At 38.2% G+C, this 21,846-nt stretch overlaps 1 protein-coding gene across 1 annotated transcript in view; it reads left to right on the top strand.

The window, feature by feature from the left end:
- The window catches only part of HCN1 (hyperpolarization activated cyclic nucleotide gated potassium channel 1), a gene marked incomplete at both ends in the record, with an annotated part of 202,843 nt that overhangs the window by 165,435 nt on the left and 15,562 nt on the right, over positions 1 to 21,846 (top strand). The window contains one exon of the mRNA XM_082335588.1: positions 15,288 to 15,528. Coding sequence (XP_082191714.1) covers positions 15,288 to 15,528 — 241 coding nt within the window. The remainder of the gene's footprint in view (positions 1 to 15,287; positions 15,529 to 21,846) is intronic.

The following is a 21,846-nucleotide window of genomic DNA, read 5'->3' as shown; positions in this document are numbered from 1 at the left end:
TTTTCAAAGATCTGTATAAGGCATGCCTATATGTCTAAGTATACAAGGCTTTAGTCTAAGTATAAAAGGCTTAAGCAAAGCCCTGAAAACCTCTTAGAGAGGGTTATAATTAAGTTTTTAAAATTAAAAATAGTAACAAAGGGCCATTTTAATGTTGGAAATGAGCAGACAGTCACCAGGTGATTGGATTATTGTGTTTTAAGATGCTTTTCCCCAGCAGGTATGACATGGTAACCAACTGTGTGCACACTCAAATCTGTTTCCCAGGGACCTAAGACAATGTAGTTTGATTTCCTAAACTATGGGGAACTATGTTTGCTCCTCAAAGTATGCACATACACAAGTGTACATGCTGCAGTTGAGACACAGCTTTTGAATTGTCAACCACTTTCTTTGTAGTTGCACATATTCAAGAAACTTGGATCACAGTCCCTTCTATGTTTGACATGCTTTGTTTAGCAAATCCATCCTGAGCTGAGACATGCTTCGGCAAGTCCAAGATCTATTTGCTTCCAATAATACAGATAATAATACACCAGCAGTTCTCAGTAATTACAATCTTGAACAGTCTTGTTACTGCGTCTATGAGATACCTTTGTCATAATTGTTTAATAAATATTTCAGACATGATAGTTCTTCTGTGAGCTCTTCAAAGATACTAATCCAAATCAAATCCACAAATCTTAGTGCAGTAGTTGCCTTTCATAGAAAGGTAAGTTATTTGGGAAAAGTACCAGACTAGATGCAAACTAAATGCTGTGAGAGATGTCAAATCCCATTATAGAATAGTAAATCCAGTCTGTGCCTGCTCCTGTCTGAACTGCTGTTCAGGCATCGGAAGAGCAGAATTAGAAAGGTTTTCATGGGCACCATGTTCAGTGCATGGAGAGAACAGCAGCTAATGCAACAGGAGTGCTGTCCCGCAGAGGAGAATTTCGCACTACTGCCTTACTCAGTCCAAGATCATGCTTCCAAGTGTCTGTCATGTCTCAATTTTTCATGGAGTGAAGGATTGTTCAGCTAGCTGATACCCCGGTAGTGCTAGGGACAGCAGGTGGAAAGAATCAAGCATTTTTTTTTTTTTTTTTTTTTTTCAATTCATGCAGCTTCTGCTGAAAGCCAGGAAAGATTACTATATATTAGACAATGCTTACCACAGCATGTTCGTTCCTACTAGGTCTGAACATGCTATCGCAATTATAGATGGCATTGATGATTTTGGGGAGGTTAAACATGATAACAAAGTACTTCAGATGACTTCTGTGTTAGCTCTCCTTATGTAAACACATTCTTTTAACACTGTGCTTGCTTTGGCTTGACTAGTGTCCTCTCTAGTAGGATTTGGAAAGTTTTGGTTTATTTAGCTGAAACCGAATGATCTTTCACCCTCATTCCCTGAATTGTGGCTATGAGTCCTTTACATTAAAGCAGCAAAAGTTAACACATGTTCCTTTGAACCTTTTACAGAATAACTGATGATAAGTGAAAAATAAATAAATTAAAATTCTCGATGCAGTGTTGGAAACTACACGATCTGTTTTAATTCAAGAATAGGAGATGCAGTATCTGGCTACAGAAAAGCAATCTGATGCCTGCCAGTGTTCTCCATTTTCCCGTCGTGGGCTTCTGCAGTAAAAAGTCATGACACTCACATAAAGGGAGCATGGGAAGGGGAAGAGGGGAAGCAGAGGGCAGGATTCAGTCCTGATCCCAATAGAAAATGTGGTGCAGACAAGACAGGGATGCATGGTATGGACGTGCCCATGTCCCTTTCCTGTAAATCTCATCCTTGGAGGTGGTGAAAAGGAGCATCTTTTCCTTCAGTTTTCACTGTGGAATTTAAATTCTGGATCCAGAAGCAGGCTGAAGTCTTTTGAAGCATATTTGTTTGGAATCAGTAAAAGTACTTTGGGGGTCATGTAATACAAAAGTTTCTGTGTTCAGTGGGCACCCTTTAAATGTGCCAGTGTCCATGAAAGTCACTACAAATAAATATTAGCGTTGTGACTCACCACCAGCAAGAGTAGATAAATATGCCATGAACTGTTTGATGCAGAAGCAAATGCCTGTGCCTATTTTTATGCACTCAATTGCACATTATGATTATGGTAGGAACAGCATACAGAAGGGTACACAGCATTTCCCATGCCTTTTAAAAACATGTGATCTCAAAGGCACAGACAAGGAGAACAAAAAACAACAGAGCACAAAATTCTGAATGCACATTTGTGAACTTAATTTCCAGTTGGTACACTGGTTATTTAATAAGGTAAATCTTGTTAAAGCTGGGGAAGTATCCAAGTTAAACTCTGCACATCATGACAATGCTAGATCATTGTTTTGCTTCTTTCTAGTGCCACTTGAACAAAAAAAAAATTATACGTTATTTTGAAACCTGCACAAAACTCTGTCTAATCTGTAGTTTTGGACTGTTGCTGTTATCTAGCAAACACAATAAGCAAATACTTATTATCTTTTCTCCAAAAACTGTCTTGCAGGTAAGACAACGGTGAAAGACTATTTTTTTTCCTGAAGTCTTAGTACCTGAAAAATCAGGGGTCTCCTCCTCAGTTGCAAAATAATCTTTTAAAAGCATAATCTCTTTCGATGAAGAACCTTTATATGAGAGATTAAATGGAAATTGGAATTGAAAAAAAAATTCTGAAATTACTTATAAATGGACAACTAATGAAATTTAGCATAGATATGGATGCACAAGGTGTTGAATTACACTTGTTTAATTTAAAGATAAGTGTCTAGTACTGAAGGAACTTAGTGTCTGATATTTGTAGTGATTAACAAGAGTCTTCCTCCCCTTAGGACAAAACTACTGTGATACAAGATTGTTAGACATGAGTGGAGTTAAAAGCTGGTGCAAAATGTGGAGTCTGACACTGTGAGTACGGTACAGACTTCCCAGTAGCTCCTGGGCTGAGTTCAAGGCAATGGGTTTTGTCTGTTGTCTTTGCCTCTTTCATGATACCTTCACACAGTCCTGCTCAGTGGTAGCACTGGATCCTAAGCCAGCTTCAGTAGGAGTAGAGCACTGACTGGCAAGGAGTTCCCCTAAGTGGATTTTAATCTCCCAGTTTGTTCTGTGGAACCCATGTTTGTTAATTTTCTTCTGAATAAATCCATGTTTCTTTTCCTTCATTTGTGAAAAGCAAAAACTCTAGTTGGTTGAGGGGATACTAATAAGGTGCCCTAAAGCACATACAGTTGCAAGTTTTATGAGCTGATCGTTGCATGTTTGTGTGCTCTGATCATTATAGTACATTTGAAGCAATGGATGGTGTCTTGCTAGAAGGCTAAACTATTTTGTAGATAAAATAAATACCTGTGTGGTTATATACATCTTACAGAAAAGCCACATTCTTTCTAATTAATAGTTTTCATTTTAGCCTGGATTGCAGTCATTAGTTAACTGTGCAACTGAAAACTATTTAATATTTATTTCTGTGATCTCATGAATGTCACTTACATGTATTAAAAATAAGTCTATTTCATAGTCAAGAGTTTTTTCTTGTAATAAATTGAAAATCAGGAAGCAAAGATGGGTCTGTGTCTATTAAAAAAATAAAAGAGTAGAACTACTGAGAATCATTTGAAAAATATACCTGATGAGAGCATTATGCTATGGGAGTTGTAACAGATTATTTGGGAAATACAATGGCTAGTACAGACATCCACATTCCCCAAAACAAAAATCTTGTTGTACAACTCATTGCCACACATTGTATAAACACTCGTGTATTTATGAAAATGTGAGCTTTCATAGTCACATTTCACCAAGAGCAGAAAGTCTTCCATCCGTAGGGGCTGGAAGTGAAATAGTTCATACTTTTTAGCAGTAGGGGCTGGAAGTGAAATAGTTCAGGCTTTTTAGCATCTGGCACAAAATAGATTCATTACTGAGAGGAAGAGAAATGCTGTCAATATTATGTGCGGACCGCCTACTATATAACAGACCTTGAGAGGAATTAAGAGGCAATGACATCTGCAGAGAAGCAGAAATGGAGGTGTATGTATCTTGCTTTGTCATTCTCTAACACCAGATACGTTCTTCATAATATTGATACTTACAGCAATGGGATAAACTTAGAATGTGAGAAAGAGGTTAATACCCTTCCTGAGCCATTGTTTAAAGTTCATGGCTGGCCTATTTTTAGGCCACCATGTGAGAAGATGTTAGCTGAAAATAGGTACAGATCATGTGTCCTTGCAGAATATAGAACATCAGGACATTTCATTTCCAAAGAACATAACTGGGACTGGGGGCAGAATCTTCTTTCCTCTCACCTTTTTGCTTGTAGATTATAACTTCAGTTACGCTCTTGCATGAATTATATTAACCTTTAAATATTTAACTAAAACTAATTTGAAATATAGTTCTAATGGGACACAAATTAGTTGAACTCTGATTTTTTTACATGAAATGTGCAAAGGTACATTTGTACACATATAGATATGTCCATGTACACATATACATATATGTGTGGGAGAGCATATATATGCATATATATACACACATACACAGACTCTGAGGCACATACATGCAAATGCATGTGTCCAAGATGTATGTGTGAGAAAAATACTATATAATACTCAGTTGATATCTTTGCATAGTACTAAGTACATACATCGCATTATATGCTCCAATATGGTCTTTGTGTTTCTCACTGTTACAGTATATCTCAACACATATTTCTTATGCCACCAGTCTATGTTTATAATATATTACCTTAAAATGAACTGTAATGACAAGGGTTTAAAGGGCTCTCCTATGATATAAAATCAATATAGATAAATTTAGTCATAAAAGTATAGATTAAGATATAGTCTTAAGATCATTTGAAAATCTTTCTGAATAAATTATAGGAACATATTTCTCACAGAAATAATCCTCAGCCTGTATTTAATTCATTAAGTGAGTAATGTAATCATACTTAACTGCTATTAATGGTTAAATAAATTTAAAACTTTGGGCAAGCAGATGAACTGAAATTGTTTTGAAAAAGAATATTTAACTGATGTAAAGAACGTGGCACTGCCTATGTACCTGCATCCTGTGGCTGCCAGGTCTCATGCACAGATGCTAATGGCAGTTCTCAAGTGCCCTGCTGTCATCAGGCCCCCTTGCTTTTAGTACATGTCTAGTCCTGGAAAGGAAGAACAAGCACAAATATTTAAGGCCTCAGTGATTGCATGGAGAGAGCAAGCACAGCATAATTACTAAATGTAGATGACAGAAGGCTGCAGGTATCTCCCCTGGTTTCTTGTTTATTATTTACATAGCCGCTTCCTCCCCATGATCCCTAGAACAAAAATTTGAATGAAAGTATGTATGAATGCTGAGGATGTCCCATGCATCTTTGATCTGTCAAGTCTTGACCATGATTTGGCTCCTAGTTGTAATGTGACTCTTTCTTTTTTGCTCTAATAGCATGCCGTTATTAAGCGTGTCTGCCTACTGGATGTTCAGAGGCTGATGCATTACTTTTACTCCAGCTGTTATTACTAATCCACATTGACTAGTCTACTCCTGCCAGTTTGCCTTGCCTTTCCTCCACATGATCTGCTATCGAGGCTGTTCTTGCTGTCACCATGACTACTTTTACTCCTCAGAATTTCTTCCACTCTTTACACCTCCTGTGCCATTTATGCATCTCTTTCCCCTGCAGCTACCAATATTAGCCAAAGTGGCACTCTCTAGCAAATTCTATCTTCAGGGCTGTCTGGCTGTCACTCTACTAAGTTATTCCCAGAGACTTCATCTTCGTTTTTACCGTCTGATGATATGTCTTCTGGAGCCAGCTCTCCATGTCTCACCCTTACAACTGAGCATCATCCTCATGTTTCACTGTAACACTGGGCTCTAGACTCAGCGCCTTCAGTATTCTTCTACTTCTGCATGCTTGCACTCCAGTGTAGCAACCTGAATGTGGGTCATGGTCTCCTTACACCCATGTTGCAAGTTGCTACTCACAACATAACATCACTGAGCCCTTGCACCTGATCCCACTCCAGCACCCTTTTCAGTAGTTTCCTTTAGAAGGCAAATTCAAATGGTCTCATAATTAGCTTGTCCCAGTTCACATAGCAAAGCAGTGACGAAGGCTGATTCAGAATTAGAAAGGGATTGTGCATCCTTATCTTTCTTTTTATATTCTTCTGTTATATATAGATGTGTATATCTATAGCTGACATTGTAAATATTCTAGCACATACACACACAGGCATTCAGGGTTCTGTCACACATTTGTCTAAGAAATCTAAATAAATCTCACTTTTTACAAATGCTCTTTTTCACCACTTTAAGGTGCAGATTATACATAATGTGGTAATGTTTAGATTTTGCGTGTTAGATAAAGTTAGGCATCTGCTGTTTCTCCCATATCATAATATAGAGCAGGCCTTCACTGAATAGTTACAAATCAAATTAAATGCAAACAGAAATGTACTTAAAAACTCTAAACATAATTTCAGTGTGGATATTTCAAGCTCAGCTAACTGGGGTTTATCCAGTATAATCAGTAAGATTTAATTTAAGCCACTTAATAATTTTATAGAGAGAGGCTTTGAACCAATGGGCTTTTAATTCATAAGAAGAAGTAAGTGTTAACCTAGCAATTAACAAGATAACAGTATTTCTGATCCAGAGCTCTTGGAGAGCTTTAAAATAACTCAGTCAACAAATCACCACTGATTTTTAAATAACTGTTTTCCTGATTGTTGTTGTTACTGTGTCAGCTAAACTGTACATGTAGGTTGTAGATAAAGCACATTCTCTTGAGAACTACCTCCTTGCTGACTCAGTTGTTTTGGCCATTTGGGTTGCAGTACAGAGGGGACTAGAGACGGAAGGAGGGGACAACAAGGGATTGATGGGATGGCAGAAGGAATTTCTTGCCTGTTGCAGAGCTCACAATAAACTCTTCATGGAAGCATTCCAAGCTTCAATTTCTGATCTTGATCAAACAGGTGCAAATCCAAAATAAGTTAACACAGAAATTTATATCCAAGCCATAGCTTTCTATTTCTCCTAAGGCATGTTGATTTTTTCCTGCCACCTAGTTCTTAGCTTCAGTGCTTTGTTTTAGCCTCCAGTCAGCCCCATGCAAGCTTCAAACACAGATTTTTTTCCTTCCTGCTTTCATCCACAAGTTATTCTCTTCATGGCCTTCCCTTTCTTTAGTGAGAGAAACTGTATTGTTCAGGCATCACATGCTGTTCTGCATTCTGACTGACATATTTTACACAACAAAGCACCCAAATCAATATATTTTACCTAGTAAGTCACACAGATGTAAGTGTAACTCAGGTTGCCTTTGTGAAACTCCACTGTCTCTTCCTCTTTTTCTTTCTCTCATGTGCATCTACTCGTCCTTGCAATCAGGTGAATCAAATGCTGTCCTGTGAACAGCAGCACTCTTTCCAACACTATTCTAAAACAAAACCATTTTTTTTTCTGACAACAAGGTGAAATCTTACTGACTTTGGTGAATATAAGAAGTGATCTTCATTCAGAAAAGCTTTAAGTAGCATTTAAGCTTTTTTTTGAAGGATATAGTGGAAAAAAATAGTAGCTGCCACACAGATCACATACAAGGTCAACCACAGATTGATTTGTGTTAGCAAGTGGTATCACTGGAGTTTCAGTACAAATGCACAAGAACGAATATGGTTTCCAGAATCATCAGATTATCAGACAGAGGAGGTGACTGGATGCTCCAAAGACAGTGGAAAAGCAGCGCTACAGTAGATATGAACCTGTGAGCAAGCAGACTAGACAAAGTTTTGTAATTACTAGCAAAACCAGCTTTCTCCCGTTTCTTAATCACTGTTTTAGAAAAACATGAGGTGTGCTTCATTGATTTGTACAATAAACATGATGACTAATTCACGCCACTCTTCCATGTACTAACACAAGTTTCTGATAGGGGTACCAATAGGATATGGATACCAATAGGATTTTTTAAACTTCACATCTCTTAGGATTCACCTTTCTGCCACAATTTGAAAATATATGTGTTTAAATGTGTAGTCTCATTGGCATAATGGGACAACTTCAATATTTAAAATGCCTTACTAAACCAAGATTCCAGTCTTAAGTGCCCCCTGCCCAAGACATTATTTCGTAAATACTATAGTATTAGTGAGTATAACACGCAAACATACACACACACAAATGGGAATGAAGATATTTGGTTACTCAGGGGCAGAAAACTGAAATAGTGATTGTTAAATACATTTTCAAATTGCAGTTTGTTTATTCAGTTAATAAAAGGGAACAGTCTCTACAGCAACTGCTGTATTGTACAACACTAATTCCATATTACCTTCTGTAATGAACTATGAGTGGTTTTTTTTACTAAGACCAGGAAATTTGTTCAGCAGTACAGTTCAGAAAGGAAAACCTGCAAGAAGTAGAGATTGGTCAACTGGCCCAAGTATCTGGATTATCAGGACTTCTCAGGCTTTTGAAATTAGACTGGCTATCTCAATTACAGACTGCCTTAAAACATTGTCTGTATCACTGTTCTCATTTTGATGCTTCTCATCCTTTTGCCAGCTGGAAATGAAACTTAAGAGGCATAGAACATTTCAGAACATTGAAGAAGCTGAAAGCTAAATTCCCTTTAAAAATAGCCCGGTTAAGGAATGGATGAACAGTTGGGTGAGTGAAAGGGTGGATAGATAGTGTCTTTTCTTTGTTTTCTACTTTCTTTTGCTCTTTTTTAATCTTCTAAGTATAATGGAAGATCTAGAAGAGAAGCATGAGATGCACAGAACTGCTCTCCCTTGAGCTCCATTAAATCAGTTAGTAAGCTGGGAAAAAGATGGATATCCTTCATCAGATTGACTTTATTGGAGGCTTGGTTGAACCATACATCCTCAAAAGGATTATCCTGTCTGCATTTGAATTTAATGCAATAGTAATTCTGAAGCATAAAAATGCATATAAGGAGTTTAATAGAAAATTCTAATCAAGTAAGAAAAGTATGCAGAAAAGAATGATAGAAAAGAATGATAGAAAAGTATGCAGAAGGCCAACACTGAATCAACAAAGCCAGGAAAACATAATTGGTCAAATCTATATCCCTTCTGCTTGCAAATGCATAAAAAAGATTTCTTTCTCTTAGGAGACAGCAACACTAGCTACCATATTAAGACTGACTTGTCTTAAACTGAGTTGAACAGAGCTAGACAAAAAAATCCCCAAAACTGCTTCAGCTCACTGCTGGTAGAATCCAAGCAGGGGATTTCATTCATCATTTGGCTGGAAAGAATATTTATTCCTCCCTTCTTTTTGCCTGCCTAAGCTTATCTCACAGCTGGCTGGAAAATTTTCTGCATCTGAGCAACGTGTATGCAGGTATGCTGGAGGTCTTGGGGACCTGCGGGTTTTGAAAATGTAAATACGCAGGCTGGCCACTGGTTTTCAAGGCAACTGAGATCATGTGGACTGTTTTTGCCTTAGAAATCAGAGTTTTTTCAGGTTTTGTGCTTTGTCTGTAGGTCAAGGACATAGGTTACATCAGATCAGAGCATTCTTGGGCTTTAAAATATATAGCCGAAGGGGCTAGACAGTGAGGTTTTCTAAAACACACACACCCATGATATCCAGCTATGTTAGCAGAAGAGTAAAATATCAAAGTCCTGAAGAAAAAAGAATTGTGTTTCTCAATGCAGCTCTAAACATAAATGATGGCATCCAAGAGTTACCCTATTTGTAAGTAAGCCGAGTCTCAGTGTTCAAATTGATCAATGTAATTGAAAAATGGAAAATCGTGGAAATCCCATTCAAAGAGAAAAACGTACGTAGTCATTATTACTTATAAGGAAGCCTCTGAGCAAAATTTATTTTTAAAAGTCATACACTCTGTATAGATGATTAAACAGAATGTGTCAAAGCAATTTGAACAATTTCAGGTGGACCAGAAATGAAGAATATTGCATCCCGTTGCCACATGTAGATTTTCTGGCATTGAACAAGTTGTGAGCTAATGATGTAGTCATTCCCTCAGTGGGGTACTAATCCTACTCCTCCTGATTGCCTGCTGTCATAAAACCTATGAGAACTTAATACTGGTGAGATGCCTCCTTTCTGCCAAAGTTGACTATAATTGACCAATGGGTTAAAAAATAACAGGAAATCATGAACGCATATAGAATATGACTCCTTAAAATGAGGCTTAAATATATTTAACCTGCTCATACACCCCCAAATCCCTAAATATCATGCTTTTTCCTATAATTCTCTCTTAATCACTTGTTCAGTAATTTTTTTTCTGTGAGTTATTTCTAAGAGAAAAAATAGCTTTCTCAGTAAAGTGTTTTCTTCCTTTCAATGGCCAGGAAATTAAGACCAATTTAGTTTTTCATCCTTTGAAAGCAGAGTCTAAAGGAGGGACACTCAGAAAAAAAATGTGCATTGTTAAAGTTATGCACTAGATTTTTACAATAGTATGTAGAAGTGACCTAATGAAACTAAGCTGTTTTTCAATGTAGTCATGAACAGACTTTGGTGCCCTACACATAAGAAGGACATAGTTTGTAGATGGAAGTAGTACCTTTCATTAACTCAATTGGATTAGTGGGAAAAATCAAAGAACCTTTCAGGCATACAAGTCTTTCAAGAACTTTGACTCTAGCAACAGCTTTTTCCAGTCCGTCCATCAGTTTGAAAAAATAGCCAGGAAGGCCAAGATGAGTAACAAAACCAGTACAATATAAAGGAGCAGGACACAGTGTAATTACCTAACCAATCTCTTATATAAAGCAGACCATTGCAGCTTCGACTTAGTTCTTGTGTAACAGAGACCAATATTTGAACTAGATCAACACTTGCTCCGTGTAGGTCTGAATCAGTCTTGCCCTTTAACCACTTCAGCTTTGTAATACACTCCTAATCCTTTCCACAGGCTTCACTTGGTATTTTCTTCATGTAGAGGTTAGACAAAATCATTATTATTTCATTTAATTAAGATATCGTATTGGGCAGCATAATCTGTTTCCAGACTGACTCCAAAGAATTAACTCAAAGAAAATATGAGTGAAAGATTTTTCTCTGCACAAAATGTCAGCTTTTAATTTGGCAGTTTGTTCTTACCTTTCTTTTAAAACTCAGAACTATTTCTCCTAATACTTTCTAAGTTACATAAAACATGTTCATAATCTTTACTGTTTCTTTCTCCCCAAGATGATATTTAAAGTAATACACAAGAATCTGAAATTGTAGCACTGCCTGTGATTAAGACTCAGGGAAATGTATTTTTACTTGCTCTGAATGATCTCATATTTAAATAAAAGAACACTTTAAAGAAAAACAAAGCACTTAAAAATGACACATTTCTTTCTCCCTCAGTAATTTTCCACCTTCTAACGTCTTAAATAAGGAAAGTTTGTACTTTAGCATAAACTTTCACAGGAACCTTATCAACAAAATGAATGTATTACTAGGATATAATGGCTGAAATTACCACAGCAGGGTGGTTTTGTAGCTATGTTTGTACCTTCATTAGGCAACTCAGGCTGAGCAGGTAACGTGTGTGTATACATGGATATACCCAGATATAAATTACATATTGAGAGAGGAAGATGGGCAGAAGATGGAGCCATAAGAGGACATGACATTCCAAGGGTGAAAATCGTGTGACAAGGGTGTGTTTTGCTGGGGTTCCCAAGGCAAGATGAATTCCTTTCTGGTTGGGCTGGACTGGCTCTGCACAGAGGAGTCATGCAGGTCTGAATTCTCCCCTCTGTCTATATCATGCTCTTCTATGATGCTACTAAGATAACATTACTGATCACTTGTCTTTTTTTTCTGATTTCCCTTTTGTTTACTTCATCTGCCCCACATCTCAGCTTTCACTCTAGACATCTTTTCTCCAGGTTTTGTGCTCCCGTGCTCTCACTTTACAGGATTCTCAGTTTCATAATCTGTTTTTAAAATCAACCTTCCTGCCTTCTTTTTTCCCTTTCTTCTAGGTCTCTGTGTTCCTTCTTTTTGTTTTCCTCCTATTCTCTGTTTCTTAATACTGCTCCACCTAGGTCTGTTTTACTCTTTCTTCCTGATCATGACTGGAGTTGAACTTTGCACTCTCCCAGCCTTTTCTGTGCTTCCCCACCAGCTTCTATATAATTTCCAGTCAATTTTTCCTTCCTGTAGTAATTTCCTTTCTCTGCCTCCTGGGCATGCCAGACAAGCTATTCACTTTCAGAAACAGAAAACAAGCAACAAGTCTACTGAAAAGTCCCTGAGCAAGGCAAGACAAGTAATAGTTATTGCCAGTGTTCCAGCGTCAGCTGAGATTGCAGTAAGGTAGTCTCATACTGCGCTGAGGATGTAGTCTGGAACTCCTTGCATGATGCCACCATACTGTGAGCAGTGGGAGCAGAGAATAACTTTGCCTTGGGAGGGGCGTGGTGGCTGAAGCTTTACTGAGAAGTATTTAGACAAGAAAGAAAACAGGCTTTTCCTCATCCTTTAGAAGGACAGTCAGCTGGAATCTCTTTCAAATATTTATTCCCTCATACAGAATATACTGGAAGGAGTAGCCTGGGATTACTCCTCTTGACAATGACTCAGCAGGATTCACTGATCTTGAATGCCAATGACACCTATCTGGTAGTTCACACCTTGCAGTACCGTTGCTTGGGATAATTTTCTGATTCAGGCGAACAGAACCACATCTTGCATCAACTTTTCCATGTGTTTTTAAAAGCAAGACTAGTTTGTGGGGGTTTTTTAAGCTCTGATTCTGATGTCCCATAGTGTTGCATAGATAGTATTGTCCCATAGTGTTGCACCAGTAGCATCCATGTCTTTGCTTGTGCTGGGTAGGAGTCATAGCCAGACTGCTCTTCCTTTCTGTAGGTATGAGTCTCCCAGTCATTACAAATCTCAGTGCTCTTTTTCTCACATCTTTTCTGCTTCCATTCCTGCCATGTATTCCTTTAGATTTCAAGTTTCATGCAATCATGAAGAATTCTGCTCTTGGTCTCAGATCTGTCTCCTCCTGTCTTAATCCAGCCCGTTTATGCTTAGCCATGGAGTCCATACATGATGCAGTGTTTCAGGCATGCCAAAACACTCATAAGAAGGGGAAGTTATGGCAGTCAGATAGGGTGGAGGAGAGTGAGGCAGTACAGAGAAAAGTGATGGAAGAGGTGTGTTGTTTTATTTCCATCACTTATAAATAATTCTCAGATAAAATGTTCTTGGTGGAATCATATCCCCACTGAATTCAATTGGAGTTTAGTGTTTGACTTCAAAGATGTAGCATCTTACTCTTCATTCACTCTATCTTTAACCCAATAATTCTGGAATTAAATCTGCATTAAATTATAATTATATAAAATGATATACTTTTTATATCTCCTTGGCCTATTCCAGAGGAAAGAAAGAGGAGGGGGAAAAAAGACTTATATAATACTTATCTAAGTATATAGATGTGATGCTATTGAGACCAGGGTAAAGAGAATCACTGTACTGCCTGTTGTTAAGAATCAATGTTCATTTCTGCTTAGAGACACTTCTATTTCCACCTTCCCATTATATAATGACACTTTCTTGTGGGATTGTCAGAAAGTATAAGTCTATCCTAGGAGTAGCACTAGGAAGTAATTTTGCCCTGTTTTTTCTTTCTTTAATGGAAAATAAGACATTGCTGGAAATAACAGCTTTCTGCTTCCCAGGTGCCTGGTGAGACATTTTGTTTCACATTATTTTTCCAGGTTCCACTGGATTTATTTTGAAAGGATGTAATTTCTCTGGGAAAGGTGTTTGTTTCTTTGCTCTTAGATCATTTCCGTGCTTCTTAATTGCCTAAGTAGCTAGTGGCTTCCCTTCAGATGGAGATTCCCACCTTCTTCCCAGATGCAAGGGGACTGATTTGAAGAACCCATTATGGTTTTGTTGCTTATACTGTGGAATTAGCTGAACTTTCCCATCATGTCTGCAAGCAGGATATCACATGGTGAGGATGGGAGGAGAAGAAAGGAATTTGTCTAAACTGTGGACAAGAATATCTGAGCTTGCTGCCCAGAGAGCTGGCTGCATGAGATGTGTGAGATGATATATAAATATGAGATAGTTGATGCATGGGAGGTTGAAAAAGCAACTTCCAGCAGGAGTGAAATGGGCCTCAGTCAAGGGGGTGAGAGCACTGGTAGGTGGGATGTCTCTTTTACATCAATCACAAAGCCTTGGCTTAGTATAAGAAATGCTAGGGATACTCCACTGACAATGAAATTATATTTAGTTTTCCAAAGCAGTTAGGTGACTGTTGATTGTGTTTTTCTTTTATTTTCTCTGTGTGCATTTATATACAGATGATCATATTGCTCTTCCTGTCATGTTTGGGTTGCTAACTCAGTAGATGTTGCCAGCCTGAGCCCCTCTCCATGTGTAATACTGATTAGTCTCAGCTCTTCAATACATTGTTAAATCTGTATGACAACTGACCATGTTAATTTTCCTAAGACAAAGTAAGGTCTGCAAGAGTAAGCTTGAAACTCATCCAGAAATTGTTCATTTTTTTAAATTTGAAGCAAATAGGACATTTGTAGCTTTTTGGAACTAATACTTTAATGTAGATGTGCTCATAGCTGGGTCTATAAATGTAAATATTCTTGGTGAGAGATGCCCTTAAGGCCTATAGCAGTCTTAGGAAAATAGCAGTGCTTTCTGCATATAGGGGTCTACTGTATATGCATTTCTTTTAAGGGCAGGAATGTATGCCTCTATGTTTATAAAATGAATTAAATTCTGGGAAGGAAATTTTCCTGTTGACTTCAGCTAGTCCTGCAGCTAACTGTAATGTACATTTATGTTACCACTGGAGTTGTTCTGATCAGAAAGGTGTTACTGGTGTAATATTGGAAAACACAGGGCTTGCATAACTTTATCACTTAATACAGTTATTGCAGCAGCTAATTTTTGTTGTCAGGCAGTGTAATTCCTATTTAATTTTTATCTTCCTGTCATATTTTTCCCCTTAAAATCCACGGGGAAGAATAAGTAATGTGAAAAATTGCCTGAAGAAGACAACCTTTTACCTCAGAAACACAAATCAGACTGCACTGTTGTTTCAATCACTTCACTAAAAACACAGAAAAATATAATGAAAATATTAAAAAATTAGGCACAGAAGGAAACACAGAGAAGTCCAGTATGAGCATAAGAAATTCTTTGTGAAGAAAGCAAAAATTTTTTTTTCAATGCCCATCGTATTGTGTATATTTGCTGACTATTATTGTCATTATGTTTTCTTCCCATTTAGGAGATTGTCAACTTCAACTGTCGGAAGTTAGTTGCTACAATGCCTCTTTTTGCTAATGCAGACCCAAATTTTGTGACTGCCATGCTAAGCAAACTGCGATTTGAGGTGTTCCAACCTGGAGATTATATTATCCGAGAAGGGGCTGTGGGTAAGAAGATGTATTTCATTCAGCACGGTGTTGCGGGTGTCATCACCAAATCCAACAAGGAGCTGAAGCTGACAGATGGCTCTTACTTTGGAGGTGAGTGGGAAAAAAATGAATGATAACATTGGAGTGACTACACTAGAACAAAACATGTTCAGATATCAGACGCATAGAGACATCAAAATAAGTCTACTGAGTGTCTTTTGCCTAGATAATTCCAACTGCAGTGAAGAGTGCACAAAATATTTCTGAATAAGACATTCAGAGTCTGCTTACTGTTGTGAGGACAGCTACTGAAGATGCAGAATGACTTTCCTGAATTTTTTGAATTAAGAGCACAGTTATTTAACAGACATTATTTAAATAAAAATATAATAATTTGCATAATAATTTTATACCTATTTAGAGGTAAAATAAACAGGATTCACTTCTTTTTGAAAAGGGATACAATTTTTGAGTCATAAATGTAAAGTACTTCTAAAAGGTAAAAATCACTGTAAGAACTACAAAATTGGGCAGTGCATAAATGACCATTATTTATACGGGATATTTTGATATTCCTGAATATTTCAAGCTGCTGTTAGTGCTTTTTCACTGAATTTTAGCACACAGCAATGTTTATCCTTCCGGTACACACCATGAGAAACTGGACTCCCTATATGACTAGATAGCTCTCTAACAGATGTATATTAATAAAAACCAGACATGAATTTTAATCCAAATTAAGTTAATCTGGTAATCCTAATGAAAAATAGGGTTTCATTTTGATGAAGGCATCTGAATATTTATATTTGGATGGAAGAAATCTATTTTATTACATATAATAATTGACTGGTATGAAAATGTGGTTCCTTGTGACTGTAAATTGTCTTTGTGCAATGGAATAGGTGTCTCCTTCTGTGAGTAGCAGCAAGGCTGGTTTCCAGAAGCTGATTGAATATTTGTGTGTAGCACTGCTGACCATGATGGTTACAGTTAGTTGGTCATTGTATTAATTTTCTATTGAATCCCATGAGTCATCCAAGAATTAAATCAAAAGCGTTTCAGAAAATGTTCAACTGAAAGCCTAATCAGTGGCATTTAGCTGGTGTATAGAAGTGGGAAGCTTAGAAAAGTGAATTGGGCTCAGTGTTTGAATTGGGCTACCGAGTTACTTAACTAATCCCATTTTAAAATAATACGCTAAAGCAACTCCTACTGATCTGGCAAGCAGGCCTTGTCACTCTGCAGTAGCCTCTGCAAGGTGATTTGTACCTTTATATTTGTAGAAGCACTTCAGTAAAGAGGTCTTGTGCTTATCCCACGGGGTTAAACTGTAGATGCTGAAGACAGGAGATTAAGGAGGAAGAAAAGGTAAATGCTGAGGATGAAGAAACAAAGCAATCTTTGTCTTGGTCTTCTCTATGCTTAGCAGTGCCCCAGTTTATGAAAATGAGTTTGCAAGAGCCTGCGTGCTGGATCTGACCATAATACTCCTCTGAACCAGCAGAGGATCAGAGGAGATTGCACATGAAAGTATTTTACATAACTGTCAGCCTGTTGTTGCAGTGCAAATGTCTACTTAGCTCATCCTGTTCATCCGCTACCCTTCTTAGCAGGAATGCAGACAAAAAATAAGCTATTTGCAATATCCAGACACCGCAAGAACTTATTACACTGCATACCAAAGCAGTTTTGATCATCCAAACTGCAGCTGGGATGAGACAAGGGTGGAAAAATGGGTGCAAATGCACCCAAAGCCTAACAGCTGTTGGGGCAAGTGGGAGATAATAGCTGCTGCTGGATGTAGCCTGGAGAGGAGAGGAGCGGAGAGGAGAGGAGAGGAGCGGAGAGGAGAGGAGAGGAGAGGAGAGGAGAGGAGAGGAGAGGAGAGGAGAGGAGAGGAGAGGAGAGGAGAGGAGAGGAGAGGAGAGGAAGGGCGAGCACACAGGGAGACAGAACCTGAACCTGAGAAAGGAAGTGCCCTAAGATCCAAAGTGTTGTGATTCAGATCAGTTTTAACAAAATATCATATAGCATTGTGAATTCCCAGAACGGGATTTCAGACCCTGGAGAAGAACGACCTATTTGACTGCAGCTGAAAAGAGAGGAAAAAAACTGCTTATTGGAAAACTGCAAATTGAAAAGGTTTGATTTGTCAAAGCAGAAAAAAAAACTATATAATATTCTGTTCTCTTTGGAGAAGACACTCTTTCCCTGAAATGTGTATCAGAATCTGAGTAAAGCTTCCTGACCAAAGCAGACACAAGAAGTGTTGTACAGTGGAGCAATAACAAGCTGGAAGAATAAGCCTGTGTTCAAATCCTAAGACCAATAACCCCTTTTTTGCCTAATGGAGACATGCAAAATCTGAGACTGAGATATCATTTAAGAAGCTGCAACTTATAACTTCAACTGTATAGCTCCCAGGTCTGACACAATAAATCAATATCAACACTTGTGCTCTCACAAGCAAGGGAAGGACACACAGGTGGGAGAGTTGTGCCATACCTAAATGGATCCGTTTTCAATTTTTACATGTCTTATGAGTTGGAAGTTCCCAGTCGCAGCTCAGAGATACTAACTGTTGGATTTCAGGTATGTCTCAAAGCTGAGTTTCCGGTGCGCCCTGGCTCTGGGGAGATTTGGGAGGAGTCCTTGGAGAGGCTGGCTCGCCTCATGGAGGGTTTCACCAACATCCTACCTTGGATTTGGAAAACACTTATCAAACTTACAATATGTAAAATGTTTGGGTATTCACAACATTGTATCAGTAGAAAGCTTCTGATACCCTTGAGTTGTTGGAGAACTGGAGGTTAATTTGAAAGCCAACATTTAAGAATCAAAGCAATCTCACCAGTATTTGGGAGAGGCTTGAATGGAGACTGTTGGGAGAGTGAGAGCCTGGAACACCAAAAGTGGCAGTAATAAAGAGAGGAAATAGCTGGAGGTTGGAATACTGAGATGCTGTTGAACATTTAAATTCTCTTGCCTGATCTTTGCTCTTAATTAAAAAACAGGCTTCCCTATGGGTCTGGGTGTTATAAGTCTCACATGAAAATAGATAAACCTTACAATTGCTTGGAAATTCTTCTCAAAATGAATGTGCCTGGATAACTGTCAATGGAATAGATTAGTCAAACTATACTTCACCTCTGCTTTACATTCTTTGTTGATTTTTGAGGGAGGTGCAGAGTGGTGACTCTAGAGAGCCATTCATAGATCTGGGCTTGATTACTGTCTGCCTCTTTCCTCATCTGTGCTCACTGGTTTCTCCTTTCTGCAAGGAAGGAGTAAGTACAAGACAATAACCACAGAGATCTTGTGATTTGTTCATTGGTATTTCCGTGGGAAGAGCATCCTATCCCTTAACCTTCATGTGTGTTCATAAATCTAATCTTCATGAACTTCGTGTGCCGGAACATTACTTAGCCCAGCAGCACACAGGATCCTAATTTTCACCCCAAAAGTCTTTTTTTGGACTGCTGATTGAAGGATATTATTGCCCTATGTATCTACTCCAAGTACTAGTAGGAATTTGAAAGTAATTTGTAGTACTATCCTTTTCCCTAGGCCATGTACCCCCTCCACTCTCGCCCCCAGTTCCCCTTCAATGGAATACACAAAATGTGTAAGGGAGTGGGTGAGAAATGGTGACTGGTCTATGCTCCCTGAGATCTGCATACTAAAAAACAATATCCCCCAATTATTAGGTGAAAAGTGTGATTTGAGGTTTACTATGTTCTTTCAAACCTTTCAGTAATGACCACAGAAGAAATGTTTTAAAGAGAGTGCCATAAATTATGTCTTGAAGAGACATGGATCAATGGAAGGATTGTTTCATAAAGATTCAGGACAATCCATTTTCATTTGCCTTTTACTGGCATTTAAAGAAAACAGTAACTTTTTATTGCCTTAACTTAGAATCCCTGTCCTCACATGGCACGCTTCTGTGAGTTTTTATGAAAGGAATAGGAATTAGGCAATGAAGAATACATGAAGATAATTTTTGCTATATTTCACAGTTATATAGTAATTTCTACATCAGTGAAATGATGTAAGCCACAGTTACCAGTGGAGAATTCCAGGATTTTAATAGTCTATAGCTGCTTTCATTGGATTCTCCAGGACCATATCTTGTTATTTTTGAGGAAATACAGCAATACTCATTTTTCCTAAATGTCTATGGATTTTTTATGTCTTCCTTCACTTGTTCCCCCTGTTTTCTAAAATGTCTTCCAGTTCCCCGTTACAAGGAATGGGATTGGTGCTACTTTCAGCAAAGCAGTAAATGCGCCTTTTCTCATGACAAATAAAAGAAACTACTCCCACTGAGACTGACACAGTTTTCATATGAGGGTAAGCAAGGTTGCCCTCAATGAAAATTATGACCTTCTCCTTCTAGCTGCTTCTGTAAGATGAGCAGGGAGAGTAAAATGTGAATGAAGAAGGCTAGGACAGAGTGGATGGTCAGGGCTGTGTTAACACATAGGACAAAACCATAGGGGAAGTCAGAAGAGTGTGAGGAGTGAGATGGAGGTCAACAGAGAGAGGACTGTGTGGGTAGCAGTCAGGTTGTGAGTAGTGCAAAGAAATATGAGAGAGAGGAACTCTGAGTGCAGGGGAATGTCGTGGTCATAAGATTGATGGGAAAGGGAAGAAAATGCAAGGGACAAGAGCTTATCTGAACAAGATTAAAGCAACCTTCAGAAGCTGGAAAGGAGTAGGAAGGTGCTTACACCTATGCCTTTTGAACAGCAAGTAGGAAAATCTGACTGCAGTTGTGTTTGCAGCTAAGTTGAACTGTAAGCTTGAGACACACACACTTGAATTCAGCCTTCCTGGGATGGAGAATAAGAATCAGGAGGCAGGTGAGAAATTTAAGCAATTGTATTTTGAGGATGTTATGATGGCTAAATTATCTAATTTTTTGTCATCTTGTCTGTGTTTTTTAGTATCTGCAGTTTACAATACTGAAAATGTAAAGTCTTTTTTAGGTACACAGCAGTGGAGAATGAGAGGTCCCTGATTTTTTTGTCTGTCTCAGTGCATATTTTTGTTTCTCTTCTTTAATACTTCAGTAGTTCAAACTCATTTATGTTATAATCCCAGTAGTAAATAGTAGGGAGGAAATTGTCAGGTTTCAGTCCTACTAAACTTTTTCCTGATACCAGGTGATTGTATTAGAAATTACTCAAAAGCTTCTTGTGATAGAAAGAATTACTGAACAGATAGCATATTTCTTCTTCACTAGACACTTAAAATCGTAAAAAGCAAAGATTTTGAAGTCTTTACAGGTTAAGCACAAAAATATGAGTATTTTGCTTATAGAGAAGCATAGTTCATCATTTACTGAGGCTTTACAGAGCAGAAATAATAATGTATCTCATGAGCCTAACACTAATTTAATTTACATTATACCAATATACATTGGTAAAAACTAGTGTAATACCATTGCTATGAGGCAATTCTGATTTTTGCTGGAGTAAATGATATCAGAATCATTCCATAATAATATTATATATGTTGGTGATTCAAAATGTCTTATGATTAATTACAACAACAAACACGCAGGAGTGTAATAAACTAAAGAGAAGTTTGCCTTAGTAAAAGAACTCCTTTCCAACAATTTTCTTCCTCTTACTCAGTTGTCTCCACATGTGGCTCTTAGGGCTCCTTTAGTCATCACAATAAGATGTGGCTTTGCAAGTTCTCCTTCCCTTCTGGAAAGGCCTTTTGTTCCCTGATGCCTTGTGACCGTCCACTTGTCTACATACCCCTGACCCCAGCCCCAGTCTGCTGGTGTTCACATGCACTCTGCTAGGACTGCAAGCTCCTGCTTTGGGAACAAAAGAGAAAAGCACCATTTTGCCATTTTATAACTTGCCTCAGGTTGTTAGCCCTGCAAACATAAAGGTTAAAGCCGTCCCAAAGCTACTGCAGAGCACATTGATGAGCAAGAGAGGTTTCATGATGTCCTGTTCCCCTCCAGCTGCCAGCCCCCTGAAGTCAGAGGAAATACTCTGGGTGTGCTGTCCTGATCCAGCTAAGCATGTGCTGAACTGTCTTTGTGCTTAACCGGTGTGTTAAGAGTGGGGCTGACATGCCTGCGAAGAGAAAAAGAAAGGAATAAACCGAGCACTACCCAACCAGTAGGGCTGAGCCCAACTTACTGAACGGAGGATTTCTTGGAACACATTCAGGACTCTGCTGTTACTTCATTTGCTTTCTTCTGGTGGACAGAGGACTGATTATTCACTGTGGTCTCATCCTACTCTTGCTGTAGTCACTGGCAAAATTCCTCTCAACCTCAAAGGACACAAGATAAGACTTGTGTCCCTGCTATCTTTTCCTTTCTCCATCTGTTTTCCCACCTGTGTTTACACAGGCTTTCCTTCAGCAACCCAGACGTATGTTCCAGGAAATTATAACCCT

This window comes from Platalea leucorodia (assembly GCF_965183815.1).
Source record: "Platalea leucorodia genome assembly, chromosome: Z".
NCBI classification, from domain to species: domain Eukaryota; kingdom Metazoa; phylum Chordata; class Aves; order Pelecaniformes; family Threskiornithidae; genus Platalea; species Platalea leucorodia.
The sequence above is the reverse complement of the archived record's forward strand: the minus strand, read 5'-3'. Positions and strand labels throughout refer to the sequence as shown.